General features: G+C 43.6%; 1 protein-coding gene across 1 annotated transcript in view; it reads left to right on the forward strand.

The window, feature by feature from the left end:
- The window catches only part of glb1l2 (galactosidase beta 1 like 2), a 58,645-nt gene extending 42,031 nt beyond the window's left edge, over positions 1-16,614 (forward strand). Inside the window, exons 12-19 of the mRNA XM_038778585.1 lie at positions 535-641; positions 3,858-4,004; positions 6,249-6,320; positions 7,569-7,647; positions 9,465-9,552; positions 10,718-10,829; positions 14,916-15,032; positions 16,176-16,614. Of these exons, the coding sequence (XP_038634513.1) occupies positions 535-641; positions 3,858-4,004; positions 6,249-6,320; positions 7,569-7,647; positions 9,465-9,552; positions 10,718-10,829; positions 14,916-15,032; positions 16,176-16,259 (806 nt within the window). The 3' untranslated portion in view covers positions 16,260-16,614. The remainder of the gene's footprint in view (positions 1-534; positions 642-3,857; positions 4,005-6,248; positions 6,321-7,568; positions 7,648-9,464; positions 9,553-10,717; positions 10,830-14,915; positions 15,033-16,175) is intronic.
- Positions 16,615-23,180: the final 6,566 nt, after the last annotated feature.

A 23,180-nucleotide genomic window follows, 5' to 3' on the forward strand; every position in this document is an offset into this window, starting at 1 on the left:
CAAATTCCTGTACTTTATCCTGCGGTCCACAATTACAGATTAGGCAGGTTTCCTGGGTGGCTACTGTGAGAAAGGTTGCACTGGGTTTACGGCACAAGGTGGAAGGAGCTTTACTCTGCAATTAATCCCTGCCCTTGCTGCCTTTGGAACGATTGATGAACCCAACCTTCTGCCCTCTCCTATTCTGCCCATGTCACAGCTTTGAGATAATATCGCATCATCCTCGCACTGGAATGTCTCACGCAAATTTAATGTGCAGTTATAGACTTGTGTGTGATCACGTGATATCAAAATAACCGCCTGTTAAAGCGATAAACTCAAGCAGCAATTTAGAGAGTCAAAAAACAAATTTGTTTGTTCTTCGAGAGCTGGCAGAGATTCAACAGCCCAAATGACCTTGTTAAAGAACAATTCTATGATTTCATACAAGATCTTTTTTCCTAGTCCCGTTTTCCATCCCACCCCAAAAATGGTTTTACTGATATTAATTTACTGTGTTTAAAAATTAGGCTAATGTTTTTCACTTTGTCATAGGTCAAGAGTTACCTGAACAACCCACTATAATGTATAAATCAAAATACACTACCCTTCGTGTAAAGGAATACATTCCTTTGTGGGATGCACTCAGTCAATTAGAAAAGGTATGTTTTAGTGACTGCGATATATTTTGTAGCTTTCAAAGCAGATTATACACCAGAGGCGAGTGAAGCTGGTACAATGTAGATTAGGATGATAACTGGTATGTACATAGGATTCTTGATTATAAGCATTCAGCTTCGAGACCACAGGGGGAATAATAAAATGGTGGGGGTGGGGGGGGGGGGGCAAACGTCACAGACCACATTGGCATGAAATCGACAGTCGCCATACCGATTAACGAAGGCAGAGTGGGACCTCTGCCCTTCATTGGCCGAGAAACCCTGCTGTCTGGAGCTGCCAGCCAATGTGATTGCCTGCCAGCTCCATCAGTCCAGGCAGCGCAAGGAAGGCATTAGTTGTAGTTGCTGAAGAAACTACTGCAAGCCCTAAGATCCTCGCAGCAGATAAGTGTTTGGCTGGGATGGTTTGGATAGGTTAGGGAGAAGGACAGTGATAGAGGAGGAAGTTAGTTTAACGGAAAGAGCGTGTTGGAAGGAGGGGGTGGGAGGATGCAGTCTAAGGGGGTCCGACCTGCAAAATTGCGATGGGAGGACACCACTGACGTGGTCCATGTAGGTGCCAATGATATAGGTTGAAGGACGAAAGACGTTCTGCATAGAGTTTAAGAAGCTAGGCACTAAATTAAACAATAGAGCCTCTCAGGTTATAATCTCTGGATTATTATCTGAGCTATGTGCAAATTGGCATAGAGTAAATAAAACGAGAGAGCTGAATATTTGGCTGGTTTGGAAGAAGTGGGTTTCAATTCATGAGAAATTGGCATCAGTACTGGAGAACATGGGGGCTGTACCGTTGGGACGGCCAACATCTGAACCGTGCTGGGACCAGTGTTCTTGCAAACTATATAACTGAGAAGCAGAGAAAGCTTTAAACTAAATAGAGCGGGGGGGGGGGGGGGGGGGGGGGGGGGGGGCTAGTTCTGGAGAGGAGATATGTAGGCTTTCAAAACAAAAGGATTTGACAACGTTACAAGACAGCTATTTAGGCAATGATCCTAGAGTGACAGGAAGAGGCGCAGCATACAAATGTGTAAAAAAAAAACATCAGATAGGGTCAATAAGGAAACAACTGGTAACAAGGCAAATTAATGGCTCTTTATTTAAATGTATATAGTATTCTAAATGAATTAATGGCGCAAATTGAGGTTAATGGATAACCTGTCACAGAGACCGGTTAGAAGGAGATCATAACCAGGAATCAAATATTCAGGGGTATGTGATTTTTATCGTATGGACAGCCGGGAGGAAAAAGGTGGTGGGGTAGCTTTGTTCGTACAAGGTGGAGTAAATATGATATCAAGAAATTATCTTTGATCGGAAGATGTAGAATCCATACGGGTGGAGGTAAGAAAGGGGAAGAAGAAGTGGGAGTGGCCCATAGGTCCCTTAACTGTAGGACAGAGAATAAATCAGGAGATAAGGGGATGTAAAAAAGGCAATACTTAGTCATGGGTGACTGTAATCTTCAGTGGGAAAATCAAATTGGTAGAGGTAGCCACAAGGACAAATTCAAAGACCCCACCCAAGAAGTTCACAGTTGTCCCCAGTACTTACAACAGAGCCAGCCTGTTAGCCGTTGAACTGGCCGGCTGACCCTGTGGCACTGATCTTTATACAGCAGCTCCAGGGGGAGGAGTCCTGGGCAGAGCCAAGGGAGAGGCCCCGTACAACTCTCGAGCATTCCCAGAGCTACTCCCCCTGGAGGTCAGGTAGTGCAACTGCACTTACAATATAGACGCATGTATATACAGATTATAATCCGGTGTGAATCACATTCACCACAGGGGGGAACTAAAAAACATGAGGTAAAGAGAGTCAGAAGCCACCCAGCCTCCAACCCTAAGCTCACAAGGGGGGGCAGCTGCAGAAACAAGACAATCTGTTCAACTTTCCAAGGCCTTAATATCTGAGATTTCTAACATCAGTCGAACCACAAATGAACTTTAAAACAAAAACATTGAAATGTTTAGATTTTTTCCAAAACGGATTAATTCTCCAATGTGCGATCGACTGATTTTTCTGTTCCGTGGCAGAGCATTTGTTCCATTGGCCAATAGTTATTTGACCACTAAAATAAAGGCAAAACATTACAGATGCCAGAAATGGGAAATTAAAAACAGAAAATGCCAGAAAATGCAACGGGTCTGTCAGCATCTGTGGAGAGAGAAACTGAGTTAGCGTTTTGAGTCCCTATGACTTCTTCAGAGCTCTGATACGGGCTCAGCGTTAACTCTTGTTTCTCTCTCCACAGTTGTTACCAGATCTGCTGAATTTTTCCAGCATTTTTAGTTTATGTTTTCCATTACTTGGCCACAATTTTTAATTCCTTAAGATTCAAAAGGTGCAACATTATTTGAATGGACTGAACATGCATTGATGGTTTACCCAAACGAGTCATGTTGTGGTAAACGGGCTGATGTTTGTTTATATTTCTTTCTTTTCAAGTGCCACACTTGAGATTTAAATTCATCAGAACACAATAAGCTTAAGTTTTATTGATTGTAATGTTATCCCCTACAGAGTGCACTGCTAATTTTAGAAATCTTTTTTTTTCTAAAGCTAGCTCCAGCCTGCATGCCATCTTTTAGGCAACACAAAACACAGATCAATTGGCTTGGCACCAAGCTCAATTTCCAGTTAATTATTTGTTTAAAAATGGCAAGCAGGCAGGCAATTTTGGCTGCTCCCCACTCAAATGTATTATGTGGACCAGGTTTGGAGTGGGTGGGAAAGTGATGGCTTGTATTTTATCACTACTTGTTTTGTTCTACTTCCCCTGCTGAGAAAACGCCCAGTGGGGAAGAGGAGATGGGCGGGGGGGGGGGGGGGGTCTAAAAGCCAACCCTTCTTTTATTTTATTCCATGTGAGAATCACTGGTAAAACCATCCTAATGGCCCTCCTGGAGGTGGTGCTGAGATAATTATCGTATCGGGTGGATTTCAAACTTGAAGCCTGTGCTACGTCACAGGCTATGGTCTCTTTGAATACATTCCTCTACAAACATGCAGTTGTCAGATGGTTGAACTCAAAAGTTTCTTCACGCTCTGATCTATTGGTTCTCAAATACTAAACCAGAGAGTGCCGTGTTTGTGGTAAGGGATATTTCTTGGGATCAAGTTATTGGTCGGTGAACTATGCGTAAATGTTTGAGGTTGCAAAAGTAACATGTTTCGTTGTCTTATTTTGATCTTTTGTAGCCAATTAAAAGTGAAAGACCTATTAATATGGAAAATCTGCCAATCAACAATGACAGTGGACAAGCCTACGGATACACATTATATAACACAGTAATAAGTAGTGGAGGATTACTTAATTCAATGCAGAATGTGCGTGACAGAGCACAGGTAAATTAATACAGTGTGTTCTTACATAATTTTGATAAATGTAAATTGTCCAAGGTGAGAGATGTCAATGCTGAGTTCTGGTAAAGGAGATATTTGCATCACATTTGTGTGTGGTTGGGGGCTCTGATGCACTGGAAAATCCCTCTAGAAAGTTCCCAGGTAAACACTTGCTCTGCAATGGCCCAGACGTGCTAACTTGCCCTGGGTAATTGCGCTGCGCTCTGTACCATCCGAAGAAGCGATTTAAATCTCTAACTTTGGATGGTCCAACAGAGTTACACTAATATTGACTCCGAAAAGGTTAGAAGAAATAAAACCTCTTCTAATTTCTGCGTAATAAACACCCAGACCGATCCCCGCGTGGGCGACCCCGCACCTCTGACCCCCCAGGGGACCACGCCCAGCCTGAGTTGCAAGGTCAGGTGCGGCAGACACACAAGAAGTTTGACACAGGTAAGTGGGTAGGAAATGTCAATCCGATGCTAATTGCCACTCAGGAAGTTACAGCAACTGCATTTCAGTCAGCTTGTCTTCACCAATATGAAGAAAAAAAATAGGAATCGGGCATTCCATTGTAAAATTATTTCCATAACGAGCTCTCACTACTCTGGGGAGTTGCTGATTTAATCCAGACAAACGGTGAATCCAGTTTTATCTTAATGTGTGAAGTGAAAATTTAGCTCACTGGTTTAGCTCACACGGCTAAATCGCTGGCTTTTAAAGCAGACCAAGCAGGCCAGCAGCACGGTTCGATTCCCGTATCAGCCTCCCCGGACAGGCGCCGGAATGTGGCGACTAGGGGCTTTTCACAGTAACTTCATTGAAGCCTACTCGTGACAATAAGCGATTTTCATTTCATTTAATTGCATTTCAAGTGGCTCCTGTCCAGGAATGATGCTCAAGTCTATTTTTGAATTGGCGTTGTCATTTTTCTGTTCTCTTGCATTTCAGTGTAGGTTTTTGAAGGTGCCGAGTTAGGAATTTATTCCTGGAGAGCATAGCCGTATCTTATACCGTTATTAGACCAGTAGGAAATCGAAAGCAGTGACTGCTGTTGACCACCCAGCCTTGATTTACATTAGGCACTTTGAGAAGCACCGAGCCATCTAGAATGCCTGTTGGAAGGGACAGTGGCCGTTACTGAGCTTTTCTGCCCCTCGGAACTGGGCCACAAATTGCTGAATTCAGAGAAGAATTTGAGTAATGCATTCACAGAACATTCTTTGCAATCAGGCTTTGAATATTTCCATCATTGCATCTGCAGGCAGATACTCTATTATGGCTTTAATTTACATTTCTCAAGTGGTCAAGATTTCTCATGCGCCTGGACAACGACAGTCGTTTTGTTTTCTGTAAGTTTTGGGGAGAGAGAGCGGGTGAATGAGATTTGTTGCAGATTGCTCTGCTAAGGAGCTGGCATAGAAATCATGAGTTGAATGACCTCCATCTGTGCTGTAAACCTCTGTGGATGATGCTGCAGTCAGGCTGTAATGCTAATCTCTGTAAAATTGATTGCCCAATTCTCAACTTTAGTATTTATTAATTGGCAAACAAAAATAGCTTGAACAGACATTTTAACCTCCCAGGATGGGCTTGGAGGGGAGGGGGGCCTTCAAACATGGAACATGGGAAACCTGCCTCCAAGTGCACTCACAGCCAGATTTAAGAGATTGATTGAAAGGTAGCCATCTAAGGTGTTTTCCAGAGACAGATCTACTAGTAAAATGTTTTATTATTTAGTGGTTTGCTTTACATTTGATCAGGTTCTACTTGTACTGCAGGCAAGGCAGGTTCCTCAGGGCTCAGGAAGTCAAGAGGGCCGAGGCTTAAGAGAGGTGAAAGTGACCAGATTCATCAGGGCAGTGCCTTTACAGCAGTGGGGGTCAGGGTATTTCCCCTACACCAACACGATCAGAGGAGACTTACTGGGCCAAATGACCCATTCTTTGCCGTATATCCTATTGAAATCCTTTAATTCCACGCTAATCTAAGACTTGAGCATCTTTATGCTAACCATGCTTGGTGGAAAAGAACTGAAAATATACCATACGAGGCATCCTATGAAGGAGGTAGGAATGAGAAGCTACAGTCTGCTGCAAAATTAAAATGTATCGACCAAGTCGGCACCTGTAGCATTTTTCCTTCTTTGGCTTGCACTATTCTGCTCTCCATCTGCTCCACAGCCTGTCGTTCACACGCAACTCTTACTGTTTGCACAAGTGAGTGTATTTTCTGATGTTTCAGGTGTTTGTTGATGGTGTGTCAATTGGATTCCTGGATTACAAAAATATGGAATTGCCAATCTCGGTTGCTACGGTAGGTGTTATTGAGTATCAAGTCTCCAAAATGTGTTTGTAGATAATTAAGCAATTTACTTTGTCCTCGGTACTGCTACTTTTGGAGGTGGCAGTAGATAATGGGGCTTTTATTTCACTACTCTTTTCACAAAAATGGTAACTATAAGGAAGGAAACCAAAACTGGATGTCCAAAATTGTTTCTCAGCCAATGATCGGCTTTGTTGCGCTCTGGGCAAAGATACCGAGCAACTTATATACAGCAAATGAGATGCATAACCAGTCTTTTGAGATGTTCAGTGTGGGATCAGGACACTGGGGTAATTTGCTGCTCTTTTGAAAAGCCATGGGGGCTTCTACATCCACCTGAGCCAGGTGTAAAATCCTATCCATAATTTGGTTCCTTTAACAATGGAGTACTCCCTCAGTACTGCACTGCGGTATTAGCTTGGATTATGTTCTCTACTGCAGGGGAAGGTTTGAACCCACACTCTTCTAATCCAGAAGGGTCTGTATGAGAACAGCGCTGGGAAAAAGTCAAGAACATAGCTTGAGGAGTTTTTGGTACATCCAGCAAGGAGGTGACGTATATAACTGGGTTATAGAATCTCTGCAAACAAATGTTTGGTAATTGCGGTAAATAGTTCATAGTGGTATCTTCAACTGTGTTTCAATGAGATTTCAGTTCGAGCAGAGAATAGAGACAATGCTTCATGTTGCATTTAACCGACTCCAATTGCTCCAAAATGTTTCAGAGTGGGCTGCATCAATTTATAATTGTTAAAAATCACCTGTGTGGTAAATTACAACAAGGTTCTACCTAACCTGGAAACCTTGTACACAGTTGATGGACAACAGATAACCCCAATGATTCCGATGTTTGGAAAATTGCTGGCACCTTGTTCAATTCTTGCCTGCTGTGTGTTGAGCCCTTGTATAACGTCCCTGATTATTTTATCGTAAAATGTCCCTGATTATTTTATCGTGTTAGTATTTTATTCTCAGAGCAATGTGGGTTTATTTTTGCTAAAAATCAGCACTTCGATGCTCTGGTTTAAGTCTGCTGTTGTGCGGTGTTTTCTGTTGTCCTCAATTAAATTGTTGAATTCCTTTATAAATCCATGGCAGCGTTGATCTGAAGTATCACTAGTGGGAGGGTGACCATCGTCCCGTAAGAACTCCTCTAGTCGCTCTGCTTAAAATGATGTGATGAAGAAACTCTGTGATGTGATGTTCCACGGCGCTGAAACTGATTTATTTTTCTTGCAGGGGAAGCGGAATTTGAGCCTCTTGGTGGAAAATCGTGGCAGAGTCAACTACGGTGATAAACTTGATGACCAGCGAAAAGGTGAACTTGTAAGGTGGTGATTAACAATGTAGCCAGTGTTCTTTAGTACATGATCAGGTAATCTTTCCAACCACTGCTGAGATCTGAACTGTGCTGTTAAATTATTAATTCTGATATGCAAAATTTGACTAGCAAGAAGACTGGATTAAATTTACCAGAATTTCGAATCTGCAAAGATTGATCAGCAGTTAGGAAGGCAAATGCAATGTTAGCATTCATATCGAGAGTGCTAGATTACAAGACCAAGGATGTACTTCTGAGGCTGTATCAGGCTCTGGCACTGGTCAGACCCCATTTGGAGTATTGTGAGCAGTTTTGGGCTCCGTATCTAAGAAAGGATGTGCTGGCCTTGGAAAAGGTCCAGAGAAGGTTCACAAGAATGATCCCTGGAATGAAGAGCTTGTCGTATGAGGAACCGTTGAGGACTCTGGGTCTGTATTCTTGCAGTTTAGAAGGATCTTATTGAAACTTGCAGGATACTGCAAGGCCTGGATAGAGTGGACGTGGAGAGGATGTTTCCACTTGTCGGAAAAACTAGAAGCAGAGGACACAATCTCAAACTAAAGGGATGATCCTTTAAAACAGATGAGGGTCGTGAATCTATGGAACTCTTTGCTGCAGAAGGCTGTGTATGAGTGGCTTTATGACAGAGATAGATATGTTCTTGATTAATAAGGGGATCAGGGGTTCCGGGGAAAAGGCAGGAGAATGGAGATGAGAAAAATATCAGCCATGATTGAATGGCAGAGCAGACTCGATGGGCCGAATGGCCTAATTCTGCTCCTATGTCTTATGGTTAGTTGTCAGCTATTGGAAAGATTTTGTTGTGCTAACCACTATGTTCTGATAGCCGCATATAGAACTGAAGCCAGAACTCTTGACCATTTAAGGAACCTCAGTTTCTCCAGGTAAGTATGCATTAGGTGTGAATATTAGTCCTAGATATGAAAAATGCTACGGTGTACAATTTAATGAAGATTCACATTGACTTGGAATGTTAGCTCTATTTTCTCTGCCAAACCCGCTGAGTTTTTCCAGGATTTTCTATTTTTGTTTCAGATTCCGGCAACCACAGTATTTTGCTTTTATTTTAATGGGGAAATTGCTCTCTTCAGCCTTCAGCTAATGTGCTCAAACTAATGCAACATTTTAACTGAATAACTGAATTTGCAGACATGTATTTTGTCATAACCTATAGGATTTATCTCTCGAGTCCAAGCTCGACTATTCAAATATTCTGCTTGCCTTACTTCACCCTCCTTTAATCACTGCTCCCACAATTCACTGCATCAAATCTAACTTGTACCATATCATGCTGCCTCACCCAGGTGGCACTGTTCGGGTCCCAGGCTGGCACAGCCAAGGTGCCAGACTATTGACTACTGACCACCTAATGTCTGCAATTTAAAACTCTCCCTGCCTTTTTTTGACCAAGCTATCTGTGACCTCTCTTAATATCTCCACAAACTTGACGCCCATTTTTGCTTGACTACACTTCTAAAAGGCTTTGTGATATTTTTCTTTGTTCAAGGTGCTTTATTAGTGCAACTTGTTTGGTTTTCAAAAACAAACATTGTTTGAACCATCGTCACCTGAAAATATTGCGTTCTTGAGGAGTCAGTGACTATTCAGAGATGCTTTGATCAAAATGAAATCACTTTATTATGTCCAGAATTCCTTTTACGGGGCAACTGGCTGTGTGTTCTCCCATTGCTTTGAATGCTATATACCTCAGTTCAAAATACAATGAAATGCCATCTCATTGAATCAGGATACTTTTTGAAAAGAAACCTCTAATGTTTGTTTTGGTTCTTTAGGTCTCATCGGAGATATCTTGCTGAATAAAGAACCTTTGAAGGGCTTTACCATCTATCCTTTAGAGATGAAAACAAGTTTTATTGAGAGGTAAGGAATTCAACATGTTTTCAGGTGAGTTGTTACATTTTGCAAATTCTGATTTGTATAATTAAAGCAATTCTTGCAAAGATTATTTGTTTTGGGTGACCACATCCAAATGTCCTGTGTGCCTGATTCTAGTTGTCACACTATTTTCTTTAGCACCCCACCCCCACACTTTTCTTCAGCCCAATTTTTCTGTGTATCTTTATAATACAATCTATATTGTTCTCATTGTAATTCATGTGAATGCGGATAAATGATCTTAAATATAAAATATTTTTACAAATCAGTTGCAAATAATTAGAATCACTCTTACTTCTTGTATTGATAATCCTTATTACCTTGCGTGATTTACCATTTTAGTGCCCCTCTTGTTTTCTTCTAACCATGTTACAATTGAATTGAACACAGACTGATACGAATTAGTGCCCAATTAACGTGTGATGATTGCACAAAAGAATTATTGCTGATTTATTGAGAGATTCTTGGCCATTACATTTATGCCATATGTCTTCAAGCTTCTGCCAATCCTTTTGCTTACTAAAAGCATAACCCCCTGACTTTATCCTGGATTTTCTATGTGATCTCATCCGTACGTGTTTGGGAGCCTAGGCTAATTGACGGTGGAGTGAGTTAGAGCAGCATCTGTTATTCTTGCCCAGTAACCATATGCATATACCACACACAAAGGCATGTGCCACACAGAAATGAAATGAAAATCGCTTATTGTCACGAGTAGGCTTCAATGAAGTTACTGTGAAAAGCCCCTAGTCGCCACATTCCGGCACCTGTTCGGGGAGGCTGTTACGGGAATCGAACCGTGCTGCTGGCCTACCTTGGTCTGCTTTCAAAGCCAGCGATTTAGCACAGTGTGCTAAACAGCCCCTGTACTGATGCCGCACTCACCCAAGTACACCCACACATGAGCCACTGCAGAGCTATAAGGAGTACTGTTTTCTATCTCTAACCTAGGGATAGATACTGAGTCTAATTTCAGTGGCCCTGCAAAACAATATTATTGTGGAGTGTGTGCACACCCAGTTTTGTCCAACACTCATTCAGCCAGTGTAGTGAAGGCCACACTGAAGGAATAAGGATGACAACATTTGCCAAATTGAACACTATTCATCGAGTATAACATCTTTTTTTGTTTGTCTCTCCTGGGTTGAAGTTTCTCAGCTATCCAGTTGAATCCAATTCCGGAAAATCCTACCTTTCCCGGCTTTTTCTACGGCGTACTTCATGTGGATTCACTGCCTTATGATACCTTTGTAAAGCTTAAGGTGAGGGAAATTATTTTGATCAGTACAGCTTCCTGCTTCGGGTTGTAATATTTGAAAACAAAATGTGTAGCTCGTATCCTAAACTGTGAAACTTACTAAATAAAACATTTGAAAAATAAACAAAACAGCAATTTATAGAACTACTCAACCTGAAACTCACCTCAACAATAGTGGGAAAATATGTGATACAAATTTTCAAACAATATTTTTTGAAGGAGGTGTGGGTATTCCACAGAGCTTTAAAACATTGTAGCTATAGATGGGAATCTGCTTTAACTTAAGAATTCACTACTCCTGGGTATGTTCAGAGTTTGAGAACCTGGGCGGATTATCCTTTCCAGGGACTAAGTCCCCATGCCGGCGGGAAAACCGGCACGAACCACTCCAGCGTCAACAGCCTCTGAAAGTGCGGAATTCTTGTGCATGCGCGAGATCACGCCGGCCCCGCAGCGACAACCCCTTCGGCGTCCAACTAGCTCCCGGTAGTGCGGAATTCTCCACACTTCTAGGGGCTAGGTGGACGCCAGAGGGATTGGCATGTGCCAGCTGGCGCCGAAGGGACTGCGCGTGTTAGCGCATGTGCCGAAGGGCCTGCGTGACCTCGCACATGCGCGGAACCGCTGGCATGGTTCTGCACGTATTCTGGCGCATGCACAGGGGTCTTTTCCATGCCGGCCATGGGAGAGCCCTACAGGGGTCGGCGCGGAAGGAAGGAGTGGCCCTGCGGCACAGACCCGCCAGCAGATCGGTGGGGCCCCGATTGTGGGCCACGCCACCGTGCCCCCCCCCCCCCCCCCCCCCCCCCCCCCCAGGTCCATCCCTGCCAGGTCCCGCCATGTGGGACCATGTCTAATCCACACCGGGGCTGGTCAGAAACGGACGGCCGCTCAGCCCATCTGGCCCGGAGAATTGCCGGGGTGGCCGCTGTCAACGGCACCCGACCGGTGTGGCGTTGACAGCGGCCACCCCCGAAAACCGGCGTCGGGGCGGGATTCGCGTCGCCCCCTGGGGCCGGGTCGGAGAATCCCGCTGCCTGTCTCCATTCTTCTTTATTCATAATTGGGCATAATTGGCTATGCCAATATTTTTACTGCACATTCTTAATTGCCCTTGAGAAGATGGCAGTTGGCTGCCTTTTGAGCCACTGCATAGCATGTGGTGTAGGTTTACCCACAGTGTTGTACGGGTAGGGTTTACTGGATTTTTTAAACAAGGTGACGCGTGCCTGGCATCTGTATGACGTCAGCCGCGTATGCGCAGGTTGGAGCCGGCTCCAACCCGTGCATGCGCGGGTGACGTCATCATGCCATGCGCGGTTCCGCATTTCACCCGCCGCCCGACAAGATGTAGCGGCTTGATCTTGTCGGGTGGCGGAGGGGAAAGAGTGCGTCCCTTTTGGACACAGGACCGACGATCGGTGGGCACCGATCGCGGGCCTGTTCCCTCCCGAGCACAACGGTGGTGCACCCGCCCCAAACGGGCCTCTGGATGCCCCAAACGGGCATCCAGCGCCCGTTTTTACGACGGCAGCAAGCAGGTGTGTTTGCTGCCGTGATAAAACGTGCGTAAAGGCTCGGCCCATCGGCCGCGGAGAATCGCCGCTCACGGTAAAAAAACGGCGAGCGGTGATTCGTGACATGGGTCGGGCGGGGGGGGGGGGGGGAACGAATAGCGGGAGGGCGCAAAAAATGTCGGGAGGCCTCCCGCTATTCTCCCAACTGGCGTGGGCAGCGGAGAATCGCGCCCATGTTTTTTTAATATTTAGAGTACCCAATTCATTTTTTTCCAATTAATGGGCAATTTAGCATGGCCAATCCACCTACCCTGCACTCAAACACTGGGAGAATGTGCAAACGCCACACAGACAGTGACCCAGAGCTTGGATTGAACCTGGGACCTTGGCACCGTGAGGCAGCAGCGCTAACCATTGGGCCACCGTGCTGCCCTACCAGAGATATGGGCCGGGATTCTCCCCTACCTGGCGGGGAGGGTGGTCCCGGCGTAGCGGAGTGGCGCCAACCACTCCGGCGTCGGGCCCTCCCAAAGGTGCGGAATTCTCCGCACCTTTTAGGGGCTATGCACACACCAGAGTGGTTGGCGCCACGCCAACTGGCACCAAAACCGGTGTCAACGGCCTTTGACGCCCGCCGGTCGGCGTCGGGGCTGGCCGAAAGACCTTTGCCAGTTCGCGCATGCGCCGGTGCGTCAGCGACCGCTGACGTCACCACTGGCGCATGCGCGGTAGGGGGGTTCTCTTCCGCCTCCGCCATGGTGGAGGCCGTGGCGGCGGTGGAAGAAAAAGAGTGCCCCCACGGCACTGGCTCGCCCGCCGAACGGCGGACCCTGATCGCGGGCCAGGCCACCGTGGGGGCACCCCCAGGGTCTGATCGCCCCGTGACCCCCAGGGGCCCCCTCGCGCTGCCAATCCCGCCGCCACCAGTAGTGGTTGAAACCACGTCGGCGGGATTGGCCTCTCAGCAGCGGAACATCTCAGAGTCGCCATGAACCATGGAGATTGCCTAGTCTGGAGTTGGAAACCTTTCGACAAGTAAGTTTAAAAGGTGTTGCCAATCTCTCGGTTCATAGTTATATGATAAAAGATGATATAAGTATGTTTTAATACAGTGATTGATGATGGGGCTTTGTTAGTAAAAGGGTAAGTGAGCATTAAATTGAACAGCATTGTGAAAGCATTCAGGTGCATTTGAAGTACTTTCCCCAGTGGAGAAGGGGCTCTTCTGTGTTCTACAGAATGGAGAACCTAGTCAAGGCATTCAGAAAGGTTGCAGGGGGAAGTAAGTTAATAGTTCTTTTAGAGAGTTGGTATAGACACAATGGGCCGAATGACCTCATTCTGTACTGTAACTGTTCTGCGTTATCAATGTGTCGGAGATCTTGCATTTGTTTTTTTTTCATGACTTCATATCCTGACATCGGCTGCGCTTTTGAAGAACTCTTCCAGTGTCCACTGGGTACAGAACCAATCAGCCCTCTAATAACATTGGCAAGTCTTTAAAGTGCTCATAAATCTACCAATCAAACACAGCCATTCATACTCCCATTGCTTGAAGCTATAATCCTCTTAATCTTGTCCAAATAAACAAACCGTTATTGAAAAACCGCTTCGAAGGAAGGTAACATTATTACTGGCTCAGATGACACAAAACCTGGAAGTATTGTGAACTGGGAGGAGGATAGTGCTAACTACAAGAGGATATGTGAACTGGCTGGCAGATGAAATTTAATGCTGAGAAGTGTGAAGTGATAGATTTTTGGTAGGAAAAATGAAGAAACGCAACATAAGCTAAATGAAATAATTCTAAAGGAGGTGCCGCAGCAGCGGAACATTGGAGGAGTCTATCACCACAAATCATTGAAGATGGCAGGGCAGGTTGAGAAAGCAGTTAATAATGCACACCGGATTCTGGGCTGTATAAATCAAGGCACAGAGTACAACAGCATGGCAGTTTTAATAAATCTGTATAAAGCACTGACTCATCCTCAGCTGGAGTTTTATGTCTCGTTCCTGGCACCACACTTTTTAGGAAGGATGTGAAAAACATTAGAGTGGGTGAGGACAAGATTCGCAAGAATAGTTCCAAGAATGAGGGACCTCAGTTACGACGGTGGATTGGCAAACCTGGGACTATTATCCTTGGGACTATTAGCCTTGGAGAAGGAAAATTTGAGAGATTTGATACACGTGCTCAAAATCATGCACATGAAGCAAAGACGAAATGAGGGTTTCCTCAGCGAGTGGTTGGGATGTAGAATTTGCTGCCTGAGAGTGCAGCGGAGGCGGATTCAATCAAGGCTTTTGAAAGGAAATTGGCTTTTGAAAGGAAGTTGCAATTTTTCTCCATATTAAGAGCTAGGAGGAAAAGGCAGAGAGCTGGCACAAACATGACTGACCAAATGACCACCTTCAGTGCTATAACCATTCTATAATTCTATTCTATGAAATCTAGGCTCAGCAGTCCAATTTCTAGCCAGCTCCTCCGCTTTCTGACCCCTCCAGCCCATTCGCAGTTTGTCTTCTTGTGCAACGTTTACAATTAGGTTATTATGTTTTCTTGTAACTTTCAGGGCTGGACAAAAGGAGTAGTTTTTGTGAATGGAATGAATTTGGGTCGCTATTGGGATATAGGGCCACAACAGACACTATACTTACCAGCCCCATGGCTACAGCATGGCAATAATGAGGTAAGCACTTGTTCACACAACTGTTAAGTTTTCCCTTACAGGTGATCATTGAGTATGTCACAAATAAGATTTCTTGATTCAAATTTCCCCTTTGTTGCAGCATTTCTGGCACAATACTGTTACCAGGTAGAGCAGAAACAGTGTGCAGCTGAGAAAATTTTAATGGCTAGGTTGACTGAAGTTATAGGCACTTTACTCTCTGAGCAATTAAGCAAAATTTCAACAGCAAATTAGAAGAAAATCCAAAATTCACTATAACCTAATTGAATGAAATGTTCTTGAGCTCTTGTTCCATTTCCTTACGTTCCTTCACACCTTTTTGGTGCAATATTGTGTTTATATGAAAAAATAAGCTATGTTTTTAGGCAGAAGGCTTTGATTAGTGCCATTGGGTAATAATTAATCAGTTTTAATCTTGAACAAACCTAACGTGGACTTTATTCTACAATTATTGTCTCAACAGTGTAAAAGGTTAGATTTCACAGCACTATAAGCGGTGATTCAGTATTAGCAATGCTGCCTTTGAGTTAGAAGTTCATGGATTTAAGACCTAAACTCGTATTTTAGGCTGTCACTCGTGCGGTAAGACATTAACTAAGGTATTTAGATGAAGACTCTGTCATGTCCACCTCAGCAGGTAGACACCCGAGCAAAAGCATTCCGAGATCTTCACACAAAACAGCAATAACTACATTTTATTATTCATTGGCTATCATAAACTTTGGGATGATCTGAGGATGTGGGAAATGGTGTACATGTGAATGGACACCGAGTGTGCGTGGTGCAGAGTACAAACCCAGAAAATGACCAAAAACATAATGAAAACGTGAAGGGATAGGAGCATCTAGAAATACCCTCCATAATAATTAGGCCCTTGGTCCACTATCAGGGCCTTCTGAAGTTACTACTTGAATTAAAATCAGTGGTGTGCTCTGGGGTACCAGCAGATGACCTTCCTGTCACTGGCTCTCTGGATGGAAGGAAACCTAATTGGCAGAATGTTGGAACAAAAATTTGAAGTTCTTTTTTTCAAGGAAGTAACCCATTTTCAAATTTTTACACATAGACACTGAGCAGCAAGCCTGCACCACTAACCGCCCCTTTCCTCCTTGATTTGTTACGTTTTTTTTCCTTTTAAATTAGGTTGTAATTTTTGAAGAGAGCAAAGCAGGAAAAACAGTTGAGTTTTTAGACAAGCCTGACTTGGGACAAGCTCAACATGTATGAAGATAAAAAGAAAGAATATTTCTCGACAATTCCTGATGGACTTTTTGATGAAGAAAAGCATTCAGTTGTACCAATGTCTGTCTGATCAACATTACGTTCAAGTATTAAATTACGTCTTCATTGAAAAGTACCAGAATAACTTATGATTCAGTTGATTTGATCAATTATAGAATTATCTACAGTTTTTAAGTGCTTAAATTTATATTGATTAGGAGTGTAGAAATACTTGACACACCGTTTGACATCTCCATCCCCACTGTAGGAAAGGGGTTAACCTGTTTAAAATAAATGTCAAAAGGGACTTTTGATACGCTGATACGGTCGCTGAATAAATGAGCAGAAGAATTACAAATAATTATGTAAATTGCTTCTGTGTTATTAACCATTTTCAAGACTGAAATATGCAGAATTAAGGAATTTTTGTTTACTATTTAACAAAACTCCGTTTCGCTATTTTCCCATTGGAGGTTATATTTTTAATAATCTTGGGACATTTGAATGAATTCTCCATTCGCTGGCCTTTCCGTGTTCTAAAATGGTGTGAACTATCAAACTAGGGTCGTTGAAGTCCGTTTTGACTTTCTTGGGAAGCACTGAAACAGTCTCCTCATGTGTTTCATCTCTCCTTGCTCAGGCAGTAAACTGTTTGGGGACAGTGCCATTAGATTTTGTGGCAAGAGATGGTTGCTCTTGTCTTAGAGACATACTTTTTTCTGCCTGTGACTTAGAGTGGTTATTAATTTTTTTTGATTAGCCCAGGAGGAAGCACTTGTGCGAATAGGTGCTTTCAACTTCCTGTGGATCCAACAACTATCGCTTTTATTTAACAAAAGTCCCAGCGTATTTTTGTAGGAGCATAATCAGACAGAAATTTAAATCAAAATGGAAGCTATTTGGAGCAATGACTTCACAAGCTGATTGGATAGATGTGAATAGAACCTCGTGAAGTTGAACAATGGAATATGCGTACTGAAGGAGAATGGTGTGTTCGAAGTCTGCATAGAGAACCGAGAGGGAAAGTGTGTAATGATCGCCCCCGAGGCAGCACGGTAGCATGGTGGTTAGCATAAATGCTTCACAGCTCCAGGGTCCCAGGTTCGGTTCCCGGCTGAGTCACTGTCTGTGCGGAGTCTGCACATCCTCCCTGTGTGTGCGTGGGTTTCCCCCGGGTGCTCCGGTTTCCTCCCACAGTCCAAAGATGTGCGGGTTAGGTGGATTGGCCATGCTAAATTGCCCGTAGTGTCCTTAAAAGTAAGGTTAAGGTGGGGGGGGGGGGTTGTTGGGTTACGGGTATAGGGTGGATACGTGGGTTTGAGTAGGGTGATCATTGCTCGGCACAACATCGAGGGCCGAAGGGCCTGTTCTGTGCTGTACTGTTCTATGTTCTATGAAATAGGTGTAATTGAAGCAACCCTAATTATAGTCACATGGCATCCCCTGAGATTATGATTATGTGCGCCATCATTTGCTAAGCATCACAGAAATGATTTGTGCCCTATTCATTCCCTTCTAGTTCTATATCATCCTCTTTTTCAACTATCTGCGCCTCCCTTGACTTGCATTGTTCACTGTCTCAATTCCTTCCGATAAAATATTCCATCCTCAAGCTTTTAAATCCATCCTATTAAACCTAGGTGCTACCCAAATATGTACAGCTTTGTAAAGTCCCAAAACTTTTGTATCTGCAAGTTCCGTTTGACCTTAAAATGACATGGCATTGGAAGTTTGTAAACTTTGTATAATTGGAAAAACGTAGGAGTTTAAAAAAATAAAGCTCACTCACCTCTTTGTTGCCACTGCTTGTTTATTCTTTTTTTTGTTGTTGCAATTAATTTACATTAATTTGTTAGCTGGTGTGAACAAATCTAAAACTTCTAACTCATCCAACAATGATGCAGAGCTTGACGAGCAATACTTTCAAAGCCCCATGAACTTAAGGTGGGGGAAACTAAGCAATAAGTGCCAGTCTTTGATGGGTCAATTGTTATCGCTTGAGGTTGCTGTGCCTTTCAATATCCAGCCATTAGAAGGTGTGGGAGAAGCCACCTTTTTTTTAATTTTTCTTTCATGGGGTGTGAACATTGTTGACAGGGTCAGCATTTGTTGCCCTTGAAACGATGGTGGTGAGCTGCCTTCTTAGACCGCTACTGCCTTTCTGATGTGGGTGCTCCCACAGTTCTCTTACAAAAGGAGTTCTAAGATTTTGATCTGGCACCAGTGAAGGAATGGCATTGTAGTGCCAAGTCAGGGTGGTGTGTAGCTTGGTGGCGGACCTGTTCTTCAATATGCTAGAGGCCATGGTGTGTGGAAGGTGCTGTTGAAGGAGCCTTGGTGAATTGCGGTAGCGCATCTTGTAGATGGTGCACACTGCTGCCATTGTACATGGTGGTGGAGGGAATAAATGTTTACGGTGGTAGATGGGGTGCTGATTAAGCTGTCCACTTGGTCCTGGATGTATTGAGCTCTTGAGTGTTGTTCGAGCTACACTCATTCCGGGAAGTGAAGAGTATTCCATCACACTCCTGATTTGTGGGCAGGCTTTGAGGAGTCAGGAGATGAGTTACTGACTTTGAATTCCCAGTCTCTGACTTGCCCCAATTTCTGGTCAGTGGTAGCCCCAGGATATTTATAGTGGATGATTCATAATTAGTAATGCTATTGAATGTCATGGGGAGATGGATAGGTGTTCTCTTGTTGGAGGTGGTCACTGCCTTACACTTGTGTGGCACAAATATGACGTGCCACATATCAGCCCAAAATGTCCCGGTCTTGCTGCATATGCACATGGACTGCTTCAGTATCTCAAGCAGCCATATCCATAAATTGTCTAATGATTAACTATTAAATATATTCAATTTGGGTGGGTGGAAAGTAGGTCAGTTCTCTTGAAATTGGGGGTGACTCCCAAGATGGACAGTTGGGATCAAACAGTGACATACTCAGCAATCCACATGCTCGAGACCCTGCGGCTCTTGAATATCACTTGCAGCAGCAGATAAGAGTTTGGGTTTAATATCACATCCAATGGAATTCACCTTCCGTAGTCTCGGTGAGTTTCTGGTGCAGAGTTCAAGCCGATGGTAAGAGCTGCAACAATGGATTAATCAACATGTGTAATGAAACCATTCAATATTTAATAAAAACCCTGCAATTAATGTTGGTGTGTAGGATACTGTGAAAATCTGCTGTCAGTGTTTGACACACACATTCAATTTTTCTATTAAAAAAGAAAGCAAATCGATTCACAACTTCAGCCATTTTCAACAACCACAGCAGACAACTATACTTTCTCAGTTTTCAAATTTATTTAGGATTCTCTCTTACTAAAATGACATTGAGGGATTGTGTGCAATCAACAATACGTTAACATGCAAAAACAAAAGTGCAACCATCACAGAGACTGAAAATGTTACGATCTATGGAGAAAGAAATCAAATACATTTATTATACAGCGAGAAAAACATCATTCTGATGTTAGAGACAGCCTCTTCTCAGTGTTGGCGTTTATGAATTTAAGACTGCTTTGGAAAATAAGGTTTGGGAGCCTGGGTCAAAAGAATGTGTGAATTATTTATCGGGGGCAGTCTCGGGGCTGTCACTGAAGACAGCAAACAATGAGTGACTCAAGCATTTGAATGTAGAACCCAAGAAAAGTGTGCTCTGACAGTTGATGAGTTGTATTCTTATACTGGGTTATGGTAGGTCAGCCTGGGTTAGGTCACTGGGTTATGGTCGGGTCAGTAGTTTTATATTCCTGTGTCTTTTTAATTTTGTGCAAAATCTTTTATCCAATCTCTCAAAATTGCAATCTTACTCTGCCACCTAGTGGTTTAATAGGGCTGAAGTTTCCCTTTACAGTCCTTGTGATAACTTCAAGCTAATTCAAGCGAGGGATTGAAATCAAGTATCCAGTGATTTGATAGCAAAGCCTTTAGGAAGAATTAAGCTTTGACCAGTCCCACCAGGAAAAAATGTTTGTTTGGTGTTTAAGTTTCTATTTAAAAAGGAAAGCTACACCTGGAGTACTGTATGCATTTTTTGACTCCATCCCTAAGGAAGGACATTACTCCCCAGGGGTTCACTAGACTGAGTCCAGGGACGCTAGGCTTGTTCCAGGAGGCGAAATTGATTAGACAGACTAGGTCAAGTTACCTTAGAGTCTAGAGGAGTGAGTAGCTGAACTCATTAAAGCATTCTTGTGAGGCTTGACGGAGCAGATGCTGAGAAAATATTTCATCCTGGCAGGGGCATCGGGAAGATGGGGTCAGTGTTAGTTTAAAAAACTGGCATTGTAGGATTGAGATGAGAAATGTCTTTTTTCGGGGGTTGCGAATCTTTGGATTTCTCTACCCAGTGAGCTTTTGATGCTCCGTCATTAAGTATGTTCAAGATAGAGGTGGATGGTAGAGTTTGGGGTATTAAGGGGTGTGAGGATAATATGGGATGATGAAGTTGAGGTAGAGAGGATCATGTTGAATGCTCAAACAGACTTGAAGGGTCAATTGGCCTATTCCCACTCCTACACTCCTATTCCTTATGTTCTTAGCAACATTACCGATGAGCCCCCCTCCCATACTGGCTTAAAACAAAAAGTAAAACTACCGCTGAAATTCAAACATGGGAATGGGCAACACAGTGACGCAATGATTAACACTGCTGCCTCACAGTGCCGAGGATCCGGGTTTGATCCTGGCCCCGGGTCACTGTCCATGTGAAGTTTGCACATTCTTCTTGTGCCTGCGTGGGTCTCACCCACCCCCCCCCCCCCCCCCCCCCACCCCCGCCCCCCACAACCCAAAAAGATATGCAGGCTAAGTGAATCGGCCTCTCTAAATTGCCCCTTAATTGGAAAAAAGGAATTGGGTACTCTAAATTTATAATTTTTTTTTAAATAATGAAATTCAAACATGGGAATGATCCTGCAGAAAAAGACTAAGAATAAATGCACGTTTCACAGAATTAAAGAGTTGTTACGATGGAGAAAGAGTCCAGTCGGTCCATCACACCACAGTTCTCCGAATGAGCAATTTGCCTGTCCCCCCAACCTTCTCGCCGTACGCCTGCACATTCTTCCTTTACAGGTAGAAATCTAATTCCATTTTTGAATGCAATGATTGAACCCGCCTCCGCCAGACTCTTAGGAATTGCGCTCCAGACACCAACCACTTGCTGTGTGAAGAAGTTTTTCCTTGTGTCAATTTTGCTGCTTTTGCCAATTGCTTTAAATCCATGCCATCTCATTCTTGATTCTTTCATGAGTGGGAATAGTTTTTTTCCCTATCTATTCTGTGCACACCCCTCGTGAGTTTGAATACCTCTATCAAAGGGCAGCACGGTAGCATTGTGGATAGCGCAATTGCTTCACAGCTCCAGGGTCCCAGGTTCGATTCCGGCTTGGGTCACTGTCTGTGCGGAGTCTGCACATCCTCCCCGTTTGTGCGTGGGTTTCCTCCGGGTGCTCCGGAGATGTGCAGGTTAGGTGGATTGGCCATGATAAATTGTCCTTAGTGTCCAAAATTGCCCTTAGTGTTGGGTGGGGTTACTGGGTTGTGGGGATAGGGTGGAGGTGTTGACCTCGGGTAGGGTGCTCTTTCCAAGAGCCGGTGCAGACTCGATGGGCCGAGTGGCCTCCTTCTACACTGTAAATTCTATGATAATCTATGAAATCTCTTAGCTAAAGGTTTCTTACTGTAAACAAACTTTTGTTAATTTCAAGTTTAAAAAAATGTTCAGTTCATATGTTTCATAATAGGTGGGAGTTTTTTTCCCCAAATTTTAGCCTAAAGGTTTAAAAATGTGAAAATAAATGAATGCTGGTGAATTTTTTAAAAAACCTTTGAGAGTTATAAAGCAGAGCGGACAGGGCAAGCCCCTAATCCATCTCCTTGCTTGCTCCAAAAACCAATTCCAAGGACACATACTAGGTCCAAACTGATGAATACTTGATCTCAGGCTTGATCCTACATTTAAAGCAGGTTGTTTAGGGATGAAAGAAACATCTGGCATTTGTCATTACCAAGAATTTGCTTAGTAACAGCTGCACACCTTACTCTAATGGTGTCAGCAAGGCAGATGTTGATGTATGTCTTGTATAGAATGAGTATCTGCAGTGCACATAGCAAATGTGGAATATAAAGTTCACAGGAGCTGCTACATAACTATGTTAAACTGGTTGAGAGTCAAGGTAAAAGGGTAAAGCACATGGTACAGCAAGTTGTGATTGGACAACAGCAAACTTGGGGTTTAGAAGCTTTGCATCTTGTCCAGGATTTTGACAGCAGTGCCGAAAGGGAGACTGACATGGGAGAGGTAAATTTAACTCTCGTATAAATCTCTACTTAATGGATCTCAGATCGGTAACACAATTAAGCACACCTGTTTATAAATCTTTCTAAAAGTATTTTTCAATTCTGAAGATTAATTTTGTGTCGTAGGTTGAGGGAGCTAATCTTCCTCACTCCTGCACTCTTGTCCAGCACTGACTACAAAAAGAACCTTTTGAATCCGTTTGAATAGGTTTGCACTATGTGTTCAGGATGGTGGTAACAGGAACTTATTCTGATTGTAATTCATGCAAATACTAGTCATTTTTGTGCCAGATCTGTTGTCTAGCAGCATCCAACTATAAATGGCGTTTCTAAACCATCAGTTGTAAGTTAGCACAATTTCTCAAGATCAGTCTCCACTTCATGGATGCAGCATGCCTGAACTGCTACTCGAAAAGGGATTTGAGGGTAATCTTGCACTTGCAATTGTGCAATGTGCAAACAGAAATGTAGCCACGGGGTATTTTATGGCAAGGAGAATGGTATGGTGCTATGCCGAATCAGCCTCTCTGTCATCCAACTATATTGTGAACGCTGAGGTTAATTAGCTGCATATTGAATGCTGTGCTTGGCTAATCACGATCCCTTGTGAAAT

This window comes from Scyliorhinus canicula, chromosome 19, assembly GCF_902713615.1.
Source record: "Scyliorhinus canicula chromosome 19, sScyCan1.1, whole genome shotgun sequence".
Classification (NCBI taxonomy): Eukaryota; Metazoa; Chordata; class Chondrichthyes; order Carcharhiniformes; family Scyliorhinidae; genus Scyliorhinus; species Scyliorhinus canicula.